The 15927-nt window shown below is 45.9% G+C and overlaps 1 protein-coding gene across 7 annotated transcripts in view; it reads left to right on the top strand.

The window, feature by feature from the left end:
* The window catches only part of Snap47 (synaptosome associated protein 47), a 72970-nt gene that overhangs the window by 31351 nt on the left and 25692 nt on the right, over positions 1-15927 (top strand). For 6 of the 7 annotated variants that reach the window (XM_046448416.2, XM_046448415.2, XM_046448412.2 and 3 more), the window contains one exon: positions 10927-11417. In XM_046448416.2, coding sequence (XP_046304372.1) covers positions 10927-11417 — 491 coding nt within the window. The remainder of the gene's footprint in view (positions 1-10926; positions 11418-15927) is intronic. The other variant, XM_046448417.2, reaches the window with a different exon arrangement.

The raw sequence follows: 15927 nt of genomic DNA, 5'->3' as shown, positions 1-15927 counted from the left end.
GGTTGCTCCTGACTCTACTAGATTGTGTGGAGAAAGAATTGGTGCGCTCAGGTCATTGCATACACGACCTGGAAGTTCCCATGCCTGCTCAAAAGGAAAGCCATGGCTCCCACAGCCACAGGGCTAAAAGTTCTGAACTAAATCCAGAGTCCCATCCTATAAGCAGCTCCAGCAGATCCTGAAAGATGCAGTACAAGTTGTGATGCATGAGGAAACCTGTGATTATCCAGTTCATACAGGCAAAACTTTGGAGAATATGGACAGGAATGGACATCAGGGCTAATGGGCCATGACGAGAGTGCTGCGACTCTGAATCAGACCAAGGGTAGTGCAATGGCCCACTGAGCAGAGTTCTGGGTTCAATGTCAGTGCTTGAGGGTTAGCAAAGGTCCTGATAGCTTGGTTGCCTGGCTGGCTGAAACGTGGATCAAAAGGTGGCCCGTGCAAGACAGATTTGAAGTGTCAGGTTTTCCTTGGAGGAAGGTATCCAAAGAAATAGGGAGATGGGAATGACGGAATTCGTGTATCACACAAGAGCTGCTCATCACCCTAGGAGAACTACAGGACACACCTGCACCATAGCTGTGGGAAATAGACTTTGAGAGAGCCCCATAGCCCCTGAGAGCTCTGGCTCAGAGGTCACAGTGGGACTGCTGCCTCTGACTGGGGTCCTTCAGTGCAGTGGGAACAGGTAGATCCAGGCCATCAGGCCAAGTGGTGGCACTTAGTCACCAAAGACAGGGTGGGGATGGTTGCCGTGTGAGAAACACGTCCCCTGCCAAATCTGAGAATGGACTCAGAGACACGAGGTGTAGCAGAAGTGAGGCTTCAGTGATGGTCTTGCAAGGCTGAGTGTTGGTGGCCAGGCACACCCAGCATGGTTGTAATTCATATTCTACCACCTAGTATGCAGGGTCTCTCCCCCGTTCCTTATTGCCTGAGACTTGTGGGGTGCACAGTCTTCCAAGGTGTCACCCAGGCTTTACTGTCTCCTACTGAAGACAGTAAAGTTGTCTCCTCCTGGGGCTGGGGATGTGGCTCAAGCGGTAGCGCGCTTGCCTGCCATGCGTGTGGCCCGGGTTCGATCCTCAGCACCACATACAAAGATGTTATGTCCGCCAATAACTAAAAAATAAATATTAAAAATTCTCTCTCTCTCCTCTCTCTTAAAAAAAAAAAAAAAAAGAAGTCAGGAGCTGTGACACAAGAGGACACTGTTTCCTTTAGATTTCCTTTTAAAAAAAAAAAAAAAAAGTTGTCTCCTCCTTTTGTTCTCTTGTGGAGGGAAAGCCTTCCTGAGGTGAGCGCGTTTTGGCACATATGTAGTTCTTATTTCTTCATTTAAGTTACTGTTTCTTTCTTTCTTTTTGTACCAGAGACTGAACCCAGGGGCAGTTAACCACTGAGCCACATCCCCAGCCCTTTTTGTATTTTATTTAGTGAGAAGGTCTTGCTGAGTTGCTTAGGGCCTTGCTAAGTTGCTGAGACTGACTTTGAACTTGCAATCCTCCTGCCTCGTCCTCCTGAGCTGCTGGGATTACAGATTTGCACCACCACACCTGGCTTACATTACTATTTCTTAACAGAGGTATTTCTTTCTGTTGATCAGGCTGACCCTGTTTATCAAGGGGCTGTTCAGGTGTGTGAACTTTGAATCTGCCACCTCCGCAGACTATTGTGCTATTATATGAGTTAACTGCTGGTAAACACTCTGTATTTTCCCTCTGGCTTTTTGTCTTATATACCCAGTAATTTTACATTTAAGGATAAATACTGTATTCTGAAAATGAACCACTAGACTTTCAGACTTTCCATTTCTCATACCATAATGAGCAACAGAAGCACAGAAGTGATCAGAATAGTCATAATAGTCTGTGTTCACCAGTACATGAAAGGGCAAAGAAAATGTAATGTACATACCAGTTTAATACAATAAAGTCATAAAAATGATGAAATCCTGCTGTTTACTACAATACTGATGGACCTGGATGGAAGGCATTATGTTAAATAAAGTAAGCCAGGCACAGAAAGACAAGTACCACATGGGATCACCTGATTTCACACATGCATGGAAACTAAAAAGCTGAACTCATAGAAGCGGAGAAAAGTGGTCTCCAGAGGATGAGGAGGATAGGGGCAGGAAGGTGGGGAGACGTTGTCTAACAGGTACAGAGTCATACTCAGCAGGAGGAATGTGTTCCGCTTTTCTGATTCACAGAAGGGTGACTAGAGTCAATGATGCTATCGTTAGGGACAGACAGATGAGGACTGCCAAAAACAAATCAATTTGCCTGTAGCCCTGCCTGACCTTAGTGGACAGGATATGTCACATTCCTCAGCAAACTGAGGCAGAGGCAAAGGCCAGGCAGTCAGTGTAGGTAATGAAGGATGGGGGTCCAGGGGGACACCTGGTTATCAAAGAAGGAATGATGGGTTGCTAGTGGCTAACTTCCTGATGGTGCTACTCCAACTCTGGGTCGCCAGCTCCTAGTCGGGCAAATGGGGAAGAGAGAAGACAATAATGAAAGAGGGGCAGGGGTTCTGGGGTCTCCAAGAAAGCAAGTTGCACCCACTCCCACGGCCACCTAGCTCTGGGCCCCTTCTCTTTGGAGAAGTCTTTCTCTATCCCTTTCCTTTTTTTCTGTCCCTTACTTAAGTAAAACTTGTTCTCTGTGCTTGCCTCTGCATTCCTCAGTGTTTATTCTTCAACGCCAAAGAACAGAACCCGTTCCCAGCCTCTAGCACACTGGCGTCACTGTGTCATATAATTCAAAATAGTTAGAGGATTCTGAATGTTCTCCTCACAAAGAAATGACAAGTGCTGTCCATTCAGCCTACAGTAGCACTTTGCTCTCAGGTGACAAGGCCAGCAGGTCACCTTCTCTGTTCTGCCTGAAAGATCTGTCAGCTCTCCAGCCCTGCACCAGAATCCAGCTTGCTGGGATCTCAACTGCTTTTCCTTCACAGAAGGCAGGGTGCTGGTCTGTCACGTGGGTGACACCATGGTGTTCCTTCACAGAAGGCACTGTGCTGGTCTGTCATGTGGGTGACACCATGGTGTTCCTTTACAGAAGGCAGGGCGCTGGTCTGTCATGTGGGTGACACCATTGTGTTCCTTCACAGAAGGCACTGCGCTGGTCTGACACGTGGGTGACACCGTGGCGTTTGGACCAAGTGAGAGAGGCATAACTGCCACTCTGGGCTTCTTGATATGATGCTTGTGTATCAATGGGTGGGAAATAAATCTGACAGAAATTTGAGGACTTCCACTTCATTGACATTTCTAGAGGTTCAGCGGTATTGATACCTTCTAGAGGTGCTGGGTTCATTGTCTCTGTTCAGCAAAGAATTGAAGAGCAGGACACAGATAGCAAGCAAGCAGCAGGGTGATGCAAAAGCAGGGGACACAGACTTCTCCAAAGAGAAGGGCCCCGAGTCAGGAGTCCGTGGGGAGTTTTGGCCTGTTCTTTTTATGGTCTCTAGAATTTCCTCCTTTCCTTATCTCCTCCCCTGCCCACTCTCTCCTCACTATTATTGACTGGTGTCCCCTGTGTCCTTGTGTCTGTTTTGGTTTTTATATTGGATCCCCCACTTAGGAGCACAAGTACAGAAGGTCTGTCTGATTGGGTCCCCTGCTGGTCCCCTCGCCATCTTGCCCTGGACACCTAGGCTCTTCTACATCTCCCTCAGTGTGAGGCGCATTTAGATATTTCTGCTAAGGTGAAGGGCAGGTTGTTGCATTTGCCCCTCCTCCAACCAAGGAAGAGCACAACACCTGGGTGGGCGTCTAGGGTTTGTGGAGGCAACATCCTCCTCATGCCACTCTGTACATTTACCTAGTGATTTGAAAACTACCAGTTTTGAATGGGGCTCAGGGCAGAAGAGTCTACATGCTGTTCTATATGTCTGTATATTTGCTTTTATGTCAGTAACATTCTGTTTCGATTATAATGTACTTTGAAATGAGGCTGTGTGATGTTTCTGGTTTTGTTCTTCTTTCTCAAGGTTGTGTTGGGTCTTTTGTGTTTTATCTCTATTTAAAAAAGACATTGGTATTTTGATGGGATTGTGTCAAATCTGTAGACACTTTGGGAAGTGAGCACATTTTAACAAATGGTAGTTAAGTCTTCTACCCCATGAACATGGGATGTCTTTCATCAGTGTTCTATAGTTTTCAGTGCACGAGTCTTTCTCCTCCTTGATTAAATTAAATTTATTCCTGATTCATTTGTGTGTGGGGGGGTACTGGGGATTGAACTTAGGAATGCTTTTTCACTGAGCTACATCCCCAGCCCTTTTTATTTTTTATTTTGAGACAGGATCTTGCTAAGTTGCCCAGATTGTAATCCTTGTAATTTGTAATCCTCCTGCCTCAGCTTCCTGAGTAGCTGCAATTACAGGCATGGGCCTGTACTAGATTTTTTTTTCTTGTTTTAGGATTTGCTCTCTGTTATTCAGATGGGGTAGTATCAATTGTTTAATATTTGATTTCACTGACTCTTTTCTCTGTCTCTTCAGCCTGGGATTTCTCTCATTCAGACAGATTTATATGAGTTATTATATTTCTCAGTTCTAAAATTTCCATGTATTACTTTCTTATGGCTGCTTTTTCTTGACTGAGACTCAGAATTTTTGTTCTTTTTGAGTATGTTCCAAAGTGCTCATTGTAATATTTTTGTGGTGGCTGCTTTGAAACCCTTGTCTAGTAATTTCACCATCCATATCATCTGGGTTTGGGCATATGCTATTTTGTCTTTTCCCAATCAGATGGGGATTTTTGTAGTTCTTTTATTTTTTAATGATGATGATTATTATTATTATTATTTTGGTACCAGGGATTAAGCCCAGGGGCGCTTGACCAACTGAGCTACATCTTCAGCCCTTTTTATGTTTTATTTAGAGACAGGGTCTCACTAAGTTGCTTAGGGTCTTGCTAAATTACTGAGGCTGGCTTTGAACTGGTGATCCTCCTGCCTCAGGATTACAGGCCACGCCCAGTTAGACTCTCTCAGTTCTTGATACAACCAGTGATTTTCCGCTGTTCTAGACACTTGGAGTATTCTATTACAAGACTCTGTACTTACTCTGTGCTTACTAGTGTTCCAGCAGGTCTTTCCTGACCCTGTGACTCTGGGAGGGAACTGGCCCACTGGACTGCCATGGGGGAATGCCTGTCCAGCTCCCCTGCTTGGCCAGATGTACATCTCTGTTTCCATGTGGCTGGAGGTTGGCTTGGAGTCTTAGATATATGGGCAGTGTTTCTCATGAAATGGAGGTACTTTTAAGACTTCATTCTGCCAGTCATTTCTCTGAACCTTCTATCCTTTCCTCTCGCACCAACATTGCTTGAATGATAATGTTTTCAGTTGATCCCACAGGTGCCCAGGATCTGTTTGCTTTTCTTTATTCTTTTCCCCTTTTTCCTGATCTTCAGGCTATGTGATTTCTGTATATCTGTCTTCAAATTCGGATCGTCTGTGATTGCAAAACCAAATTTAGTCTCTTTCATGAAGTTTTCATTTCTGTTATTTTAGTTTGAGAATTTCCATTTGGTTGTGTGTGTGTGTGTGTGTGTGTGTGTGTTCGTGTTTCTAAAAATTGAATGGGGGAGCGCTCTATCAATGAGCTACATCCCCAGCCTGTTTTATATTTTATTTAGAAACAGGGTTTCACTGGGTTGCTTAGGACATCACTAAGTTGCTGAGGCTGGCTTTGAACTTGCGATCCTCCTGCCTCAACCTCCTGAGCTGCTGGAATTACAGGCATGTGCCACTGCATCTGGCCCATTTGGTTCTTTTAATACAAATTTGGTAATTTTTCTTTAACAAATCATTACCATACTCACCTTCAGTTTTTTTTAACATGGTTTCCTTTCATTCTTTGGACATTTCTAATGGCTTCCTTGAAGTCTTTATCTGTGAAATCCAATACCTGAAGTGGAGAAAAACAGACTCAGTTTCTCTTATACTCTTACAGTATAGACTGCTTCTGAAACCAGATGTGTAACCTGTCCCCTCCCTCCCCGCCCCCACCCAGCAAGCAGGGAGTTCTTTAGTGAACACCAGCTGAGTGTATTCTAACTCAATTCAGTTCTGAGTCTGTCTGGAGGTTGATCCCACAGATTGAGAGCTCAGTCCCCAAGGTAGCCCCTACCTCAGATGCCAGCCATGCTCTCCTAACTGTGCTTTCACCAACTGGCTATAAACCGGGATTCCTGCAACCCTCCCTGGATTGGATTAATTTGCTCAAGTGGTTCACAAAGCAGAGGGAAATACTTCCTTACAGTTACTGGTTTATCACAGGATATTACAAAGGATGAAGATGAAGAGACGCATCAGTGAGGTAGGAGAAGAGGCTTCATGCCCTCTGAAACCCCCGTCTTGAAATTCAGGACTGGGTCCTTGTTCCCCTGGTATTGAATAAACCCCCGGAGGAAAGCCAAGGCAAGAGCGGAAAGTAAATTTTATTTAAGAAATAAAACAGAAAGAGGGGAGGGAGGGAGAGAGGGAGAGCGAGAGAGGGAGAGGGGGAGAGAGAGAGAGACTCCTCCAGAAAGGAGGGGGTCCAGAACTGATGCCCAAGAGAGTGGGAGTGTTTTGCACCTTTTATAGATTTCAGGTTTCATTTCTTCTCGTGTCTTCTTCACCCACCTTGCCTATGTGACCAAAAATGACCAGAAGGGCAGGAAGAGAGCCCTTTAGGAGGTGATTGCTTCTGATTCCTTCCCCTCCCCCAGAGGTTGTTAGCAGCCAGATGATGGGGAGTGCTGTCTACCCATTTCCTTTTCTTTGATAATTAGCTACCTGGCCTTTGCCCCATCTCACCTGCACACTCCAGGAACCTCCACAGGTCCAGCCACCAGGCTCTCAGAACCCTGTGCTTTTGGGGGTTTATGGAGGTTTCTTTCCATGGGTGTGACAGATTAAATCACTGGCCACTGGTGATCCACTTAGCCCGCAGCCCCTCTCTCTTCCCTGGAGGTTGACTCTGCCTTGGTCTTTCAGGGACCAGTCCCATCCTGAAGCTGCCTGGGCTGCCAGTCAGCAGCGGGCTCAGCAGCGGGCTCAGCAGCGGGCAAGACATATCACTTCAGAGATTTCAAGGACCTTAGGAGCTGGATGTCTGATTAGGGGAGGAAGACCAAATATATTTCACTATATCACACTTGGGGAATGCTTTCAAAGCTTGGATAAGTTTAGAAATCTGCCCAGTTTTTACTGTTTCTGATCCTTTGTTAACATCAGGCATGTTGTTAGTTATATTTGATCCAACTGAATAGTTTCCTTCTCTTTCTAACTTTCTGGAAGTTTTAACATGGTTGAGTGATGAATTTCTTGAGGTTATTTTTTCTATCTGTTATGGTGATCATAGAGTTATCCTGTTTCTCTACTGGTAAGATGAATTACATAGATTAATTTCCAACATCATCTTCCTGAGATGAATACCGCGTTCTTAAGTTTTATTTTACCCCCTATTTCATTGATACAGTTCACTGCAGATGTTCTTGCTCCTCGGTGTTGAAGATCACACCCTGGAGAGACAAGGAAGCAAGCATAGAGAGCGAGTTTTATATAAGAAAGTGATATAGACAGACTCCTCTGAAGGGAAGTGGGGCTGCAGAGCTGGAATCCCCTGGGGGGGGGGGGGTGCGACTTGCTTTCTTATAGACTCTGCTTTTTAATGATTGTCTTCTCTTTCTTCTCTGTATAGGGGACTGAGAGCAGGGGTGTGAAGGTTAACTGTTAGCAACATGTTGTTCTTTCTTTGATAACCAAGCATTATCCTTTCTCTCTGGACCCCCATCCTTCATTATCTTCACTGACTGCCTGACCTTTGCCCCTGCCCCAGTTTGCTGAGGAACATGATATATCCTGTCCACTTAGGCCAGGCAGGGTTGCAGGCAAAGAAAGCATGTAGGGGTCAGCATAGTGAGCCCAATTATAGAATCATTCTCAGCCTCGAGTTCCTACTATCCTCATCTGTTTCTCCCCTAACATTGTCAGATGTGAGTTGCTGATATTTTCATAAGGAAGACCTATTGGTAATGAGGTAAAATGGAGAAGAAATAAAAGGTAGGTAGAAAGGCCTCCTTCTCACAAATGTTCCTCTAAAAAAAGGGCACCCCTCACTCTTGAGATGGCTCGAATTCTACTCTAGAAATGTGCATCTTCAAGCCCTTTCACTTTTTTAACAAAGTTTTTCCTCTGCTAGAATCTGACTTCTCCTTAAATTCTTTTCAGGATATGTCAAGAGCCTGAAAGATCCAAGTAGAAGTCTCTTCTGCCTCTGTGGAGATCTCCAACCTCTATGCATTCTGTGTTATCTTCTTGCAAGCTCCTTATTGGCTTGGCGCACGAGTTATGTGGCCTTATGAAATGAAGGACAGGGCACTTACTCTTACACTGTTCTTTATACAATTGGTATTATTTCTTTCTTAATGTTTGACAGAATTCACCAGTGAAACTGAGACAGGGATTTAGGGTGTATAGAGAGATACTGAGTCTTGAAGGAAACGTCCATGAGCCATTGAGACACAGAAAGCACAGTGGGAAACATCAAGGGACATGCACTGGGCCATACCCTTGTAAAACGAGGGAAATTCACTGGCATAGACTTGTACAGCTCCACCTGCCTCTGCCTCTTGTCCAGCCCCAAGCACCAGCCCCTATAAATATGAACACCTGCACCAATAGGTTGGTGTCTCTCCCTCTGCAGAGCCTGCCCTCTTCCTCGGGTGCATGTTCCTTGCTTTACCCAGAGACATCTCTCTTTTGAGACTAAGGCTGTTCTTCCTTGAAGAGCATCTGCTTTCCTAAAGACACCTCCATTTACACCTTGGACTGACACATTCTGAAACTCTTTTCCGTATTGTGCCAAAAACCCCTCTGGTCCTGAGTCAAGTTCTCCCTTTGGGAACTCCTCAGACACTTCTTGGGAGATGTCTCTCCTCCCATGAATCTCTCTTCTCTTCCTCATTTCTCTTCTCTTCCTTTTTATGTCCTTCCAAACCTTTTTTTTAATTAAATTAAATTGATGAATTATTTATTTAAACCACCTAGATCATATTTTTTGCTATGACAAGATCTTAATTACAGATTCAATTTCTTTGTAAAGCAATTCATATTCCTTTTTGTGTGGCAGTATTGTGAATGGAACCCAGGAGTACTCTACCACTAAGCCATATCCCCTAGCACTTTTTATTTTGAGATAGGGTCTTGCTAAGGTTTCCAGGCTGGCCTTGAACTTGCAACCCTCCTGCCTCAGCCTCCTGAGTTGCTGGAATTACAGGTATAATTCATACATTCTTAACTTTTTTCTTGCCTTAGTTTCAGAATGTTTGATTTTTCAAGTGTTTCCATTTCATATAAGTTGTCAATTTATTGATGTTGGGAATAATATCTACAAGCCTTTCATGATCTATGGTAATCTTTCTCCCCTTTTCATTCCCAATATTGGTAATTTGCATTTTCTCTTTTTTTTCTTTGATCATTTCTTGTTAGTGATTTATTAATTTTTTAAATTAAAAGAACTAAATTTTGGTTTTGTCAATGTTTCATTTTTTTCTGTTTTCAATTTCACTGATCTCTGCATTTCTTTTTTCTACTCACTTGAATTTAGTTTATTCTTTGCTTTGAAACTTTTTGAAATAGAAGCTTAGATCACTGACTTCAGCCTTTCCAGAAAGATTTGAGAGCTGTCGTTTCTATCTAACAGCTGCTGTATTTGCTTCCTACCAGTTTGTGTTTGTTCTAATTTCGTTTTGATTGACTTTTAATATGGTCTAATTTCCTTTTTTCTTTTTTGGATCCCTGTATTACTTCAGCACGTGTTTAATTTCCAAATATTTAAGGATTTTGAGGTTATCATTTAATTATTGATTTTCTAGTTTTATTTCTTTGTGTACAGAGTACTGTGTGTGTGTGGGGGGGGTACTAGGGATTGAATCCAAGGGTGCTATACCACTGAGCTACATCCACAGCCCTTTCTATTTTTTATTTTGAGATAGGGTCTCACTAAAGTTGACATCTCTCATCTCTTCCTCATCTCTCTTCTCATCCTTTTTATGTCCTTCCAAACCTTTTATTTTTTAATTTAATTAAGTTAATGAATTATTATTATTATTATTATTATTATTATTATTATTATTATTATTATTAGGTACAGGGGATTAAACCCAGAGACACTTTACCAATTTAAAAAACATCTACAACAGCGATTGCTTCTCCTTTTGATCTTGTCAGTTTTTTTAAATTTTTTGTTTAATTAATTTTAAAGTTCTGCTAAATGCATACACATTTAATATTAAATGTTTCTGTTGGATAGATTCTCTTATTATCATGCAGTGCCTTCTTCACCCTTAGTAACTAACATTCATACTTTGAGCATGATATATCTATTTCTAATCCTTTGTTTTCACTGTACCTGTGTTTTCATATTTTTACCATGTGTTTTTAACCATGTGTCTCTAAACATGCATCACTGTATAGCTGGAACTTGTTTCTTTCTTCAGGTCGACAATCTGCCATGTATGATTCCTACTGTATTGAACAGTGCAGAGCATCCACACTGCTGAAAGTTATCTTAGCTCTCAGAAATTGAGATCAGGATTGATTTTGAGTCAAAATTCCTCAGGTCAAGGCAGAATATTATGGAAAGAGAAATATCATAATCTGATGTGCATATTTGCCATGTCCTTACTACAGATTAGCTGAGTATCTCTAGGCAAGTATCCTTACTGCCTTGAACCTCCATCCCCTTCGTGAACCATGGAGCTAACAGCTCTGCTCTTTCTGCTTCATAAGTGCTTGTGAGAAACATTAATGGTAATGTGCTTTACTAAGGTTAAAGCAGTCTTTTAACAAACAAAAATCATTACTCTTTTAAAGCAGGTTGACTCAGTTTTCTGTGTTTTCTTTTCACTTTTAGATTGCTGACAGAACTGGAATCGCCTTCATGGTGGCCTTTCAGCTCCAAGCTTTGGAAGACACCAGTAGAAGTAAAGCCCAGGGAAAGCACCTCCATGGCTGGTTCTGAGCCATTTGGAAAGGAGGGGGTCGTGGCCAAAATCCCTGCTATTATTTCCCAAAGAACAGAGTTCCATGTTAAGCCAGGAAGGCTCACCATCCTGGTTTCTGGGTTGGAAATCCATGACTCCAGCTCTTTGCTCCTACACAGGTTTGAGAGAGAAGACCTAGATGACATTAAGGTGCACTCGCCTTATGAAATCAGCATTCGCCAGCGGTTTATTGGAAGACCAGATGTGGCCTATCGAGTGATATCTGCCAAGATGCCAGAGGTCATTCCCCTTTTAGAAGTACAGTTCAGCAAGAAGATTGAGCTGCCACAAGAGGCCTCTGTGCTCAGGAGCACAGGGGCTTCTTCCTCCACAGAGAGGAGCTGGTCCTTCTGGCATGCAGGTAAGTGACCCAACCAGATAGCCCTTGTGCCCAGACATAAAGCAGTTTCTAGCTACTCTACTCAGTCTGGACACTGCAAGTTTGACTGCTGAGTTATACCGTATACTCGATAGACACTTGGATTTCAAAACTGGTCAGTGCCATGGTGGGATTTTGGATATCCCCTAAGGACCCCTGTGTTGAATGAAGGCTTGGTCCCCTGGGTGGCACTACTGAAAGGTGGTAGAACTCCTTAGAGGTCGGGCCTGGTGGAAGGTCCTTAGGTCATTAGGGATATGCCCTTGAAGGGGATTGAGGGACCCCAGCCCCTTCCTGTCTCTTTTGCTTCCTGGCTTGTGATGAGGTGAATGGTTTTACTCCTCCTTGTGCTTGTGTGTGATGTGCTGCCTCACCACGGGTCAGAAACAGTGGGATTGCCTGATCTCCAATTGGGAACCTCTAGAACTGCATGCCAAATTAAAACTTTTTTCTTTATAACTTGACTCAGGTATTTTATTATAGGACTATATGTATTATTATATGTGTGAATTCATGTTGTTATAACAAAATACCAGAAACTGGAAACATTATAAAGAAAAAAAGTTCATTTATCTTATGGGTTTGGAGGCTTAAGGCCCAAAATGGAGCAGTCCCTTCTATTTGGTCTCTTGTGAGGGCCTCATGGCAGATGATATTGTACTAGGAGTATGTGTGAGAGGGAGAGGTCATATGGCAAGACAGAAAGCCAGAGAGATTCAGAAGTCAGGCTTGTACTTTTATAAAAACTTGACTTTTCAGGAACTCATTAGGATCTCATAAGAACTACTTTAATCCCTTCTGAGGGCAGCACCCCAATCACTTAAGGACTTCCCACTAGGCTGCAACCCTTAAAGTCCCAGCACATATCAACATTACTACAAGGAGACCAAGCTCTGAACACGTGACCCCATATACACCTTCCACATCTGAACCATAGGAAGGGGCATTGCTAGTCGTTCAGAATAAAGAAACTCCACATCCACTGTCCTCTCTTCATTTCCTCAGATTGATTCAAGAATGAGGACTCACAGCCCTAACCTGGCATAAGTTACCTCTGCTGGTGGGCCACCCTCCCCATGCCTCCCAGCCATCCAACCTCCCCTGGCTCAAGGCATGAATCTACCAAGCCAGAGACCAGGTATACTTTCATTGAGAACATGGCAGTGCCATGAGCTTTCAGCTTTCTCCAGATGCTCTACAATGGGGCATTGTGGAGCATGACACTAAACTAGATATGACCTGAGAGTCCAGCAAGAGAGGACATATATTTGGACATGCGTTCATCCACCAAACTCTTGAGCCATTCCTGCATAGGGACTGGGTAAGGGTTCATAGAGAGATGGAGACAAACATGTAAAAAATCACATGCTACGACACAGAACAGAATACAGGTATTTGGTATGAGAAAGAAAATTGTCACAAGAATACTCAACCATAAATATCCATTGAGATGTGAGTTGAGGGCAAGAGGGATCGTGGATCTGCCCTTCTACACTGAAACTGAAAAGAGGGGAATTGTTGGACTTCAAAGAGACTTGCCATCTTGGTGAGGTAGTGACTGTCCTAGAGGAGTGGGCAGTGGGAGGTCCTGGGTGTGTGACTGCATGAAGGAGTTGTGCCATCTTGTGGAAGTGTGACTGTCCTAGAGGAGTGGGCAATGGGAGGTGACTGGATATGTGAGTGCTTGGAGGAGGTGTGTGGCACTTGGGGAGGTGGTGACTGTCCTAGAAGTGTGGGCAATGGGGAGGTGACTGGGTGTGTGACTGTGGGGAGGAGATGTGGCACTTGGGAAGGTGGTGACTGTCCTTGAGGAGTGGGCAATGGGAGGTGCCTGGGTGTATGACTGCAGGGAAGAGGTGTGTGGCACTTGGGGAGGTGGTGACTGTCCTAGAGGAGTGTGCAATGGGGAGGTGATTGAGTGTGTGACTGTGGGGAAGAGGTGTGTGGCACTTGGGGAGGTGGTGACTGTCCTAGAGGACTGTGCAATGGGGAGGTGATTGGGTGTGTGACTGCGGGGAAGAGGTGTGTGGCACTTGGGGAGGTGGTGACTGCCCTAGAGGAGTGTGCAATGGGAGGTGCCTGGGTGTGTGAGTGCTTGGAGGAGGTGTGTGGCACTTGGGAAGGTGGTGACTGTCCTAGAAGTGTGGGCAAGGGGAGGTGACTGGATGTGTGACTGCGGGGAGGAGATGTGGCACTTGGGAAGGTGGTGACTGTCCTAGAGGAGTGGGCAATGGGAGGTGCCTGGGTGTGTGACTGCGGGGAAGAGGTGTGTGGTACTTGGGGAGGTGGTGACTGTCCTAGAGCGGTGGGCAATGGGGAGGTGACTGGGTGTGTGACTGTGGGGAGGAGGTGTGTGGCACTTGGGGAGTGGTGACTGTCCTAGAGGAGTGGGCAATGGGGAGATGACTGGGTGTGTGACTGCTTGGAGGAGATGTGGCACTTGGGGAGGTGGTGACTGCCCTAGAGTTGTGGGCAATGGGGAGGTGACTGGGTGTGTGAGTGCTTGGAGGAGTTGTGTGGCACTTGGGGAGGTGGTGACTGTCCTAGAGGAGTGGGCAATGGGAGGTGACTGGGTATGTGACTGCGGGGAGGAGGTATGTGGCACTTGGGGAGGTGGTGACTGTCCTAGAAGTGTGGGCAATGGGAAGTGACTGGGTGTGTGACTACTTGGAGGAGATGTGGCACTTGGGGAGGTGGTGACTGTCCTAGAGGAGCGGGCAATGGGGAGATGACTGGGTGTGTGACTACTTGGAGGAGATGTGGCACTTGGGGAGGTGGTGACTGTCCTAGAGGAGTGGGCAATGGGAGGTGACTGGGTATGTGACTGCGGGGAGGAGGTGTGTGGCACTTGGGAAGCAGTGACTGTCCTAGAGGTATGGGCAATAGTGAGGTGCCTGGGTGTGTGACTGCTTGGAGGAGGTGTGTGGCACTTGGGAAGGTGGTGACTGTCCCAGAAGTGTGGGCAATGGGGAGGTGACTGGATGTGTGACTGCAGGGAGGAGATGTGGCACTTGGGAAGGTGGTGACTGTCCTAGAGGTGTGGGCGATGGGGAGATGACTGGGTGTGTGACTGCTTGGAGGAGATGTGGCACTTGGGGAGGTGGTGACTGTCCTAGAGGGGCGGGCAGTGGGGAGGTGACTGGGTGTGTGACTGCTTGGAGGAGGTGTGTGGCACTTGGGAGGTGGTGACTGTCCTAGAAGTGTGGGCAATGGGGAGGTGACTGGGTATGTGACTGCGGGGAGGAGGTGTGTGGCACTTGGGGAGTGGTGACTATCCTAGAGGAGTGGGCAATGGGAGGTGACTGGGTATGTGACTGCGGGGAGGAGGTGTGTGGCACTTGGGGAGGTGGTGACTATCCTAGAGGTGTGGGCAATGTGGAGGTGCCTGGATGTCTGTCTGCTTGGAGGAGGTGTGTGGCACTTGGGGAGGTGGTGACTATCCTAGACGTGAAGGCAATGTGGAGGTGACTGGGTGTGTGACTGCGGGGAGGAGGTGTGTGGCACTTGGGGAGTGGTGACTATCCTAGAGGAGTGGACAGTGGGAGGTGACTGGGTATGTGACTTCGAGGAGGAGGTGTGTGGCACTTGGGGAGTAGTGACTGTCCTAGAGGTGTGGGCAAGGGGAGGTGACTGGATGTGTGACTGCGGGGAGGAGGTGTGTAGCATTTGAGGAGGTGGTAATTGTCCTAGAGGTGTGGGCAATGGGGAAGTGACTGGGTATGTGAGTGCTTGGAGGAGAACTGGCGCTTGAGGAGGTGGTGACTGTCCTAGAGGAGTGGGCAATGGGGAGGTGACTGGGTGTTTGTCTGCACGGAGGAAGTGTGTGGCACTTAGGGAAGTAGGGACTGTCCTAGGGAAGTGGGGACTGTCCTAGAGGAGTGTGCAATGGGGAGGTGACTGGGTGTGTGACTGCCTGGAGGAAGTGTGGCACTTGGGTAGGTGGTGACTGTCCTAAAGGAGGGGACAATGGTGAGGTGACTGGGTTTGTGACTGCGTAGAGGAGGTGTGAGCACTTGGGGAGGTGGTGACTGTCCTAGAGGAGGGGATAATGGGGAGGTGACTGGGTGTGTGACTGCATGAGGTGTGTGGCACTTGGTGAGTTGGGGACTGTTCTAGAGGAGTGGGCAATGGGGATGTGACTGGGTGTGTGATTACATGGAGGAGGTGTGTGGCACTTGGGGAGTTGGTGACTCTTCTAGAGGAGTGGGCAATGGGAGGTGACTTGGTGTGTGAGTTCATGGAGGAGGTGTGGCCTTTGGGGAGGTGGTGACTGTCCTAGAGGAGTGGGCAATGGGAGGTGGCTGGGTGTGTGACTGTACGAGTTTTGTGTTGTATCCTAACCAGTTCTTTGTTTTTTGTTTTCCCAGACAGTGGGAATTTTGAAGTCTAATAGGTGGTTTGATTCATGCAGCAGTACGGTTCTTTCCCCTGTTGTCTCTCTGTGTTCTCCTGCCCCTCTATGTGCCTGTGGTGGTGTGGATTTATTGTCCTT

The sequence above is a fragment of the Marmota monax genome, unplaced genomic scaffold (genome assembly GCF_021218885.2).
Source record: "Marmota monax isolate L192 unplaced genomic scaffold, Marmota_monax_Labrador192_F-V1.1 WCK01_AAM20220418_F8-fsc00327, whole genome shotgun sequence".
Taxonomy (NCBI): domain Eukaryota; kingdom Metazoa; phylum Chordata; class Mammalia; order Rodentia; family Sciuridae; genus Marmota; species Marmota monax.
This window is presented reverse-complemented; position numbering and strand designations above follow the sequence as displayed.